This window comes from Excalfactoria chinensis, chromosome 1 (genome assembly GCF_039878825.1).
Source record: "Excalfactoria chinensis isolate bCotChi1 chromosome 1, bCotChi1.hap2, whole genome shotgun sequence".
NCBI lineage: Eukaryota > Metazoa > Chordata > Aves > Galliformes > Phasianidae > Excalfactoria > Excalfactoria chinensis.
Genome location: NC_092825.1, coordinates 60,063,545 through 60,074,079, shown reverse-complemented (window position 1 = coordinate 60,074,079; position 10,535 = coordinate 60,063,545). Strand labels below are relative to the sequence as shown.

At 34.9% G+C, this 10,535-nt stretch overlaps 1 protein-coding gene across 2 annotated transcripts in view; it reads left to right on the top strand.

Annotated features, from left to right (window-relative positions):
• Positions 1 to 397: 397 nt before the first annotated feature.
• SLC15A5 (solute carrier family 15 member 5) overlaps positions 398 to 10,535 on the top strand; it is a 32,103-nt gene continuing 21,965 nt past the window's right edge. Inside the window, exons 1-4 of one of the 2 annotated variants that reach the window (XM_072349570.1) lie at positions 398 to 512; positions 2,181 to 2,698; positions 4,121 to 4,346; positions 7,927 to 8,096. In XM_072349570.1, coding sequence (XP_072205671.1) covers positions 2,332 to 2,698; positions 4,121 to 4,346; positions 7,927 to 8,096 — 763 coding nt within the window. In that variant the 5' untranslated portion in view covers positions 398 to 512; positions 2,181 to 2,331. The remainder of the gene's footprint in view (positions 513 to 2,180; positions 2,699 to 4,120; positions 4,347 to 7,926; positions 8,097 to 10,535) is intronic. The other variant, XM_072349579.1, reaches the window with a different exon arrangement.

The following is a 10,535-nucleotide window of genomic DNA, read 5'->3' as shown; positions in this document are numbered from 1 at the left end:
AACAAACAAAAAAAACTCAGAAAAAACCAAAGGCAGTTTATACTGAAATTAAACCTACCTTTTGATTTCTTGCTCTGTTTAGTTTTACTACCTCTTTTACTAAGAACAGGCTAAGAGAATACTAGGTGATTTAACTCAATTGAAACCATGTCATGGAATTCACTCATATCTACTTCAGATGTGATTAAATAGTTAGATCAAGAAAGACCACAGTGTTTTCACTGAGGATATCATTAACTCATTTACTAATTGTTACCTTTGACTGTCAGGATCACCACACCCTCAGTGGCCACATGCAAAGGCAATTGAGAATAAACAATGAAAACAATCACCACTGCCTTCTTTCAATGGCATTTATAAAGCTCAGCCAATTATTTCCTTTCCCTCATTTGTTATCCAGTGATAGAGTAAATAAAACTATGTGAAGACTAAGGTACTGATTTTTTAGTTAGAGGTTACTAGTAGTTTCCATGATTTGATTCACACTGAATTATTAGCACCCATGCAAACAGGTAAGCTTTGCACTTTTATAGACAAAATAGCTTGTAGAAAACCAGGCTATTTTATATTGAAGTGTCTCTAGTAGTAAGAGTGTGGTTATCCTGGTGTTTTCTATCTGATACTAGTATTTTCTTAAAGGTTGTGTTTCCTAAAAAAACTGAAGTAAAGAAATAACATTTTCTGTCTGAACAGTTACATGAGACTGTCTTTATGCAATGGAAGATATATATGCTTTTTGGTCTAATAGCTGTTATTGTTCATTCTTGGATTTGGCTTCATTAGGCTTTAGTGAGGTTGGCTGAGTTACAGGTGATTTCTAGGTTGGATTTGTCTGCTGGGTTTGTCCAAAGGAAAGTCTTTATAGTTACTGTAGATGAAAAGAGAAGCAGTTCTTGGTTATGTTACGTGTCTTAGCTATTTTCATTCTCATTTGGATATCTTTGGTTAAGATTTCTTTGTTGTTAGAATTCTGGGTTTAAGGTTTTTACTTGCTTTAAAAAATATATATTATAGAATTATTTTAGGGAACAGTGTTTTACTATGTAGAACCAAGTTTTTCTAGGCTTTGTGTTTAGGTCAGATACTTTAGAAACAAGACAAGGAAGCAAACTAGAATTTGGCAGTAGCATTCAAAGATTTTATTTGGCAGTGGTCTTAGAATCTATCAATACTGGTTATATACTATTGTGCATTAGTTTGGTGATGTAGGAATCTTAATTGATATGAGAAGGTAAAATGTAAGTAGTTATATAAACATAAATAAAAGTACAGCACAAAAATTGCTGAGGTATTGAGGGATCATCTTACAGAAGTATGCCTGATTTACTACTGCTTTGCTACATGCCTATGCATTTTGTTTGTCTGAAGTACTTCTCATACTTCTTTGGAGGAGTTTCAAAGAGGTGATAGTCATCTTAATGAACTCCATGAAATAAAGAAACTGATTTGGGAAATCTGTAAACTTTTCTGTGGATGAGAGGCACAGGGAACATTATAAAGCACTATAACTTTGGCTCACGAGAACTATTATTTAAGCTAGTGATTGCTTTTACTAGGGAGAGAAATTGTATGTGCTCTTGTCCCGTACAATGTATTGTTACACAATATTTGGTTAGAGAAGCAATTTGTGTTTGTTTTACTTTCAGGTAGCTTTTACTCTTTGCTAATGCATTCAACTTATTTCCTTTTAAAATTTGCTTTTCCAACATAAATGTAGTAGCATTACTTATTTTTACAATTAACTTATCTGAATTTCAGCTAAATATAACAAATCTAATAAATTAGTTACTGGGTTTTTTGTTGTTGTTTTTTGTTTTGTTTTTTTGTTTGTTTGTTATTTTAAGAAAACCTCTTGGCTTGCAGTTTTCCAACTCTCGCCTATTTTAAGCCCCAGGTTATTATATCTAAATTATTTTCTTGACTTATTATTTGAATTTTGCTGCAAATGTTGGCTTTCCTGTGTATTTAAACCTTTAACATACAAATAGAGTTGTATGTACTGTACTGGACTCAAGTAATTTAACAGATAGCATAATTTGGGAGAAAAAAATCTTTTTTGTATATAAATGGATTAATTAAATAGACTGTGTTCCTGAATGTTGCTAAGTTCAAAAGTTGAAATGTTGGTATGTCTCTGATTAATTTATTTATTGGAAACTCTTTGATCCTACATGTAATAGCACAAAAGTGACTGGTGCCCTACGAAATTGTAGTGGTAAAGTGTGGAATTCAAAGTGAGAGTCTTACCAGTTTGCTAATTACAGTGGAGGAGAACAGAAGTTTACCTGTAACTTAAGCTGTCCTCCTGAGTCCTAATCAAAGAAGTCAAGCATGCCTGGTGCAGGCAGTGGTGATGTTCAAGAGAAGCAGCTTACGACTGACACTGAAAAGGAGAAAAACCTGCTACCTGGTAGGAGAAACCGTGCTGGAAACTTGACTTTGCCTGAGAAGAAAGTCCAAGAGGCTATCTGTGTGCTGCTGGTGGAGCTGTGTGAGAGGTTCACATTCTTTGGCATCGTCTGCAATATGATCCTCTTCTGCACTGTCAGACTTGGCTATCGCAACTACCAGGCTGCCATTGTCAATATGTGCTTTGTGGGCACCTCCATGCTGACACCAGTGCTGGCTGGCTGGCTTGCTGAGTGCCTTGTGGGGCGGATCAAGCTGGTGTGCATCTGCATGTTTCTACACTTCCTAGGTAGGTGACACCCAGATGTCCTTTAATGCTACAGTACTTCTGTTATAGAAATGCATTGTTGAACGCTGTTTGAAATTCAGTAACTTTCTCCAAGCTCATGGCCAGTTTTGCTCATAACAAATCATTTTTCCTCTACAAAACATTTCGTAGTTTTCTGCCTATGTATTTTTGTGAGGTAATACATAGTGCAAGTCCAAGAAGCATTTTCATGTACATCTTATGGATTAGCAGATATGTGGTTTTTACTTCTCTAAACTGGCTTAGCTCTTAAGAATGCAGTTGCTCAGCTCTTTCTTAGACCTGGTCCCTTTAACAAGCATTTGTTGTTGCTACTGTTTAGGGCAAATGTGATGTTTTAGACAGAGTTTGATAAAGAGAGTGGAAATAACTTCCCAGCTGTTGGTAGCATGTGAAGACATGACTGTTGTAGTTGAATAACTGGGAAAGATGCACTTAAGCACGCACCAGTATAGACAAACATTGCAGTGAGTAGGCAGAATATATCCTACTATTCATATTGAGAGCTTGCTTTCTAACAGAAATCTGAATCTTCCAAAACTGTTCTTCTGGAGATCATCTATGCAAAAAAGGTCTCCAAAACTGTTCAAACTAAATAGGAAGATTCTGCAGTAATCAGTGCATTTCAGAGCTGGTGATAGTCTTGTTGGTTTAATTGAATGCTTCTAAATTGTAAGAGTCTGATGCACAGGTGTAGTCTTAAGCCTCGACTAATGTCAGCTGATATTGTTTTCAATTCACTATATTTTGAATTTGAATATTTGAACCTGAATATTCAAATTATCTGATTAAAGCCCAGATAATCTGTAGCTGACCAAATCTGAAATAACAGAGTTGGTAAGTAATTCATGGCAGCGCTTCTATGACTTAAGTTTCCAAAAACATGTATTTTTCCCCATAAACCTGTAACAGAAAACCAGAACAGCTAAAAAACAAACAACAAAAAAGTAAAACCTTTGAAACTTTGTTTGTTAAATCATACACCTCAGTTAAAATATTTTTTTTTTTTTTTAAATCTTAATTATTTCACGATGGGGAGGCTTTTTTGCTGTCTTAAGTTCTTTGCTGGGCTGTTACATGTCTTATATAACCCTTGCTGACTCATGGAGAGCTACTGCCCTCTACACACAAGCAGCGGGGAAAGCATAATGGAAGGAGTATCATTTCCAGGGTAAGCTCTTTAATATACTGAAGGACCTAAAAACCTGCAAGCATATCAGAGAAAAGTGCTTTTGTAGAGGCACATAGTAGTGTTGTCTTTCCAGTTCTCTGCAGAAGGCCCTTCCTCTTCACTTTCATCTGTTGTCTTATGGTTTCTTATCTTTTCAACATAATTGCTTACAAATTCATATTTATCAGACTGATTTTAATTTATTTGAAATAATGGTTTTCTTCCAATTATAGGCACAGCCCTGTTACCCATTGTGGCTTTCCCTTTTGAAGATATCTACATTGACAAACGGCATATTCTTCTTCATACACTGACCAAAAAGGAGCAGAAAATAGTGTTCTACTTTGCACTACTCACGGCTAGCCTGGGAATAGGAGGGATAAGAGCTATAGTTTGTCCATTAAGCGCATACAACCTTGAGAACTGTGGACCGAAGGAACTTCTTTCCTTTTTCAACTGGTTAGTAACGTAACAACAGCTAAATATCTGTAGAGAACGATATTGTGTTGCTTTGAAATTCCTTGTAGACTTGCAAGGCAGGTTCCAAGATGCTGGCAGTCTTGTCGTTCTTTGCTGGGTTTTAAAATGGAGGACATTTAAGTTCGGGAATAGTTTCCAAGAATTTATGTAAAAACATTTGGTCCTAGAACCAATTGGTGATCATCTATTTTGGCCTTCAGAAGTAATCTTCAGTCAAGAACCAGGATTACATAATTTGCTCAAGTACTCAGATTTAGTGTCCTGCTGCTGTTAGGAAAGTGAATGGAATACATTGTTCTACCACTAACATACCTTTAATTTGATTATATTTTGCCATTAATCCCTGACTGTGCCAAAATTTGGTGATACGTTAGAATCTGCATCAGAGTAAATTTTTAGAAATCACAGATAGCAATAGACTCCACTGCATTGTTGGAACTAAAAATTGCCAGTAGACTCTAACTGTTGATATCAGTGGTAAGAAAATGATATATTGTGTCTATTTTGCACTCAGAACATTTGGTATCAGATAAAGCACTTTACATTTATATTTCATTTACAATATATTTTTAGGGGGAAATTTGGAGGAAAATTTGATGAGGCAAAATGGTTTCTAAAAATCACACATATATATATCAAATTAAATATTTGTTTCTGTGTCAGGGGATAATTTTTGGTCACGTGTTTGCCTTCATTTATCACTTTGTAACACTAAACATTCATCTGGACTTTCTTGTTAAACTGTAGGAAAGAACTGAAGTTTCCAGTGGGAACTTTCAGACTTTGAGTCTACTTTAAGTCAGGATCAAATAAACTCTGAAGCTGTCTCCTTTTCTGTTCCTATCCTGTACACACACTTATTAAAATCAAAACTTATCACATTGTCATACTGACAACAAAACACTGATGAGTCAATGAATACCTCTGTGAATCAGATCTTTATTCTTTTGGGAGTGGCTTTCCTGGCTCTTCTTTTTTTCCTCCAATTACATTAGTATCAAACAATTTTGAATTAAACCTGAATAAAGCAGCTTTACCAAAGGTGGATGAGACGTTTTAGATCCATAGAGCAGATTCTGCCTCTCTGACCTGCCCATAGGAGAGAAGAAAAAAAAAAACTTTTAACTCTGTTCTGAGTTTTAATCCTTAATTAGCAACATCATTTTGATTAAATAAGACTCTAGGGGATTAAGACTGGAGTGCAATCAGTTGTTCTGAAAGATAGCGCTGGAGAATTTATTGTACTGTGGTCTTAGCCACTCAGAATTGTGTTTAATCAAAGTGACATTTCTCAGTGTTGATTACAAAGAAGACATAATCTGAATAAAAAGTTCCTTGGATGAAATCCAAACGGGCTATTTCTTGGGGCTTTGGAAATATTAAGAAAGGCACGTGTATGTTTTTTGTGATGGCATCCAAAAAGGGGCTATTTAATTGCATCTCAAGATTTAAAAAGTGAGGTTATGTTCTTAGTGATCTTAATCTCATTGCAACCTCTCAGAATATAATCATTTTATCTTGGCAGAGTGTTTTTTCTTGGTGGATATTTGTCACAGGATTGAATTTTGAAATAATAGATAGAAAAGGTGATTGCATACTATACTTTTGATGAGTAAGAGCCTATGTCCTTAGACATGTTCTGTTTAAAAGAAAATCATGCTTACTAAGCTAAAGATAGGGTTTAAATGAAATGGTGAAGTATAAACCTGCAACTACCTGCTGTCTAATTCAGTTCCTGAAGAACATTTGAACATTTAGGACCTGGTTCTAACTCTCAAAATGCTCTGTTGCTGTTCCTTCTTAAACAAATTCTGTCTATGGGGGCAGAAAATAAGAGCAAAGGATATGCAGTTTAGATAAAGGATGGCAGTTAGCAATGTTTTCCTCTCTTACTGATCTGATACAAAAAAAGGCAGGCAATGTTGGAACTATAGTATTTCTCTTCTTTCCTAGGTCTCTTCTAAGTCAGTTTTCTTACTACATACAGTAAATTCATTTCTGCTGTCAACCCAGGACACTTTAAATAGTTCTTCTACCCCTTTTGTCTTTTTTCACTTTCTCTTTGTAGAGAACTCTGAAGTGATTCTAAATTAAATCCATCTCACCCTAAAAGTTACTGGACCTTTCTCAAGTATGTGGAATATCTGGGTCTAAGTTTGGACTGAAACTTAAGCTCATCTGGCTCAACAAATTTTAAAAAATTAAATATTATTAAGTGACAGGGAAAATATTCTATTTTCAGAATTAACAGAAGAAAGTGACAAAACTCAATTTTTGAATATTTTCAAGTGTTTTTTTCATCTAGATCTGTCTTTTTTCAACAAGTTCATCTCATTTGTTACAGTAAATAAAAGTACAGTAACAATGCTTTTAAGTTAAAAGTCACCTGGGTATTACTACTTAATTTGTCATAATGAATATATTCCCATAATATAGTCTAATAAGGTCATTTTTCTAGACATTTCACAATAACATTTTTGCTTATATCAGGATTGTGCTCTTGAGTTGAAATCAGAGAGCAGCAGCTGAGTTCTTTCAGAATATCTAACCATAAAATGTATGGTTTATTTGGTACTCTCAAGCCAATAGCAAACTCTGAGTCCATAGGATCAGACTAGAGCAAATACAAAGTAAAATCCATGGCTGGACACATTGGGTCCTTAATACAAGATTTCTACAGATCCATTCCTCTTCTGCATTCCTCTTTCAGAAGCAGATTTTACTTTAAGGTTTTGACAAAAAAGATGTTGCCCAAAGTGGTCTTCTCAAAGCATGAAATTCTCAAAAGAATTTAATTAAAAAGTCTTCCGTGGACTTCTAAGAGTGAAGGGGAAAGTCTGCTAACAAGCTTCTTACTCACTATGGCCATCTGCCCAACATTTATTCTACATAATCCAAGCAAATGAACTAGAGCTGCTGAAGAGGTTGTGCCAAGCAAGTACCCTGAATGCTAGATCACTGAATGAATTTGCAATGAATTTGTTTTTTAAATGTCTCAAAGTAATGTTTAGTTCACAGAGAAGCAACTTTTTCATGTTTATAAACCTACTGTCCAAAGTATTTCCTCAAAAAGTGGGATATCTTGGTCAACTACTTCAGTAGATATTATTTGTGCAATATTCTTTCATATGTAAATTAGAGTAAAAAGTTTTATTTCACACCAGAGGAAGTAACTGAATGGCTGTTAGATGCAATGTTATTTCTCTGTTAAGGTTAAAAATGCAATTTCATCATTTTATATGCATTAAGCTTACATTATCACATATTAAAAGTAGAAATGGTAAATGCTGACATTTAATTATTCCTATCCACAAGTTTATTTCTGGCTCTAGATTGATAATTTGTTCAGCTCTACTGCCTTGGTGTCTTATTTAGTTTAATCGTTTACCTCATGGAGCTGAAACATCTGAGTGAAATTTGGTGCATCAGTGTGTGTGTGGTACTGATGCTGTCCATAACTGTAATACTTAACTATACCATTAATTTTATTTTTAATATTTTATTTTCTATAAAAGCTGTTAATTATTCTAATCTTGTCTCCTCTGTCTGTTTGTACTAGGTTTTACTGGCTGATTAACTTAAATTCAGCAGTTGTCTTTGTCAGCATTTCTTATATCCAGCAGTCTGTGGCGAGAAATCTCGGTTTTCTTCTCCCATTTGTGTCTGTGCTTATGGCCATGATCACAATTCACATGGTGCGTGGTGAAATGATTTACAAACCCAAAACAGGTAAGAAGAAGCTATCTCTTAAGAAGTATCTTTTGACAGAAGAGGTCATTTTGGCCATCTAAATAAGCTCTTCAATAACAGTGACCTGTTTGACTGTAGATACTTGGAGAGTGGTTCTAGCTCTACAGAGTCACTGTAAGAGAAAACCTTCTCTGTGAAGATAAATATGTAGATTCTCATTGGATTGAAAGCAGTCTCTAGTGAACTTATGTACATCTTCTGCCTTGTCCAGGTATAGGTTCAAGGTAATGTCATGTACAGGGATAGATACTATATGCGTGTTGCACATTACTAATGTGTGTGTTGTGCAATCTATGCCCAAGATGTTCGGGTGTGTTGAGGCAGGGATGTTGGTGTACCAAGTATACTTGTTTTCTCATATAAGTATGCTCCAGAGTTTAGTCTGAAGTTACAACTGAGCAACTGAGCAGTGAATTTGGTAGACTAACCAGGAAGCTTTGTAATGTCTCAGCATTCCAGAACATCTCTTGCTTATTATTTCAGTGTGCTTTCCCATACAACCTTGGCTATTTGTACATATTTGAAAATAACTGAGAATACTGAATAGCTCTAAATAGTTCCTAAGCAGACTAGTGATATTTTAAAGCAGAAGTTCTTACACTTTTGGGGTTTCACTAGTTAGCACTTAGTACCAATTAGTACCTTAGCTTTTCAAAATGTTTTGATAACTTCTCTCTCTCCTTTAACCAAGCACAGAAATGTAACTGGAGCCTCAGGGACCAGCATAAGGCTGTAGAAGTGCCCAAACCTTGCTGTTCTTTTTCTAGTAGAACACAGAAACTGAAATTAAGATATTTGTAGTTTTGTTATTAGTTCAGTCTAACAGAAAAACTATTAGCGATGAAACACTGTGTGAACCAAGTATCTTGGAATGTTATATGATAGAAATACTAGAAAGAATGTATCCTTACCCCAACAGCCCTCAAAAAATCATATCTGGCAGAGGCAATTAAAGGCTAGTGTCAACTTTAAGTTGTTTTTTATAGAGAGAATAGTAATTGTCAAGGTCTCTGGGACTCACTGCAGGTCTTACAGCCTCAGAAGCTAAGAACAGTCTTCAGCATCTAGCCTGCACTGGAATGATTCGTATGAACCAAATCTGGTTGCTTATCAACTAGTTTAATGCTACTAAGAAGAGTAATGTAATCTTGTGTTATACTAGCCAATCTTCTGCAATATTAGCCATCCACAAAACTAGCAGAGTATTTCTTGTATTGTTTGGTTTTTTTCTATGAATGCTATTCAACTTATGTTTTCCACATCTATGCAGAATGCCAATCTCTAGAAAAACATGTTTTTATCTCTTTAGTCAAAATAAAACATAATATGCTTTGTATCTTCCTGTAAGATAGTGAAACATTAAATACATCAAAGATGCTATTCAAATCCATAGATGACCTTACAGGATTTTTGTATGTGCTTTTTTTTTATTATTATTATTTTTTACTTAACACTTCAAATACAACCAAGGCCAATCTCCTTTTCCTTGGATTAGATCATGTACAACAGGCTCTCCATTGCTTACCCTCATTGAAAGAGGAGGTAAAAAATAAATAATAATAGTTAAAAAAAAAAAAAAATCAAATCCTGACATTTCAGTGCCTTTACTAACAGATCAGCTGAGGACCTCCTTAGTGTCAGTTCAATCGATTACCTACAAAAAGTTACATGCATTAAGTATGAATGCTACTTAGAACAGAATTCAGAGCAGATTAGCAAATGGTAAAATAATGTTAATGTTAAATGTACTACATTTAATTCCTTTTTCATGAATATTCAGTTTCTCACATGAGATGAAGTTAGGGATTTTCACTTCTTTCACCTAAAACATGTACCTTCTAGTTATGTCAGTTGGAGTTGATGGAGATAATTTCTGCTACTTTCTTGCTTGTTTACTTCTGAAGATAACTCTGCTATGACAAGAGCCCTAACTCTTACATTTTTCTGATTATGTTCTTAGTCAATTCAATTTGAAAGTCTGAAGACTTCTTAGTCACCAGGTCTGGTCTTGAAATATTCTGGATACTGAATTTTAGCAGTGCTTACAGTGATTGGTAAGAATATTAGCCTAGCAAAGTCACAGAAAATAAAATCTGTATGCAATGTCTATGTTTGGAAGCTTCAGTCATGTTCTCTACTTCAGATTTTATTTAACAGTGCTGGCAGTCCACAGGTTGGTACTTGACAGTCATTATTTTTTTAATTTCCATTTTTTAGTATTGAAAGAACAACCTATAGGTGTCAGATGAATGTCCTAGAAAATACTTTCGACAGCAGAGGTGGTAGGGAGATATTTTTCTACCATCTTCTGAATTCATGTTGTAATTGTAAACAATGTAGATGGTTGCTGTAATTCTTCAACACATCAGAAAGGCAGAGAGATGCAGTAGCTTTCATTCTTGTGAATGGGCAACTTAC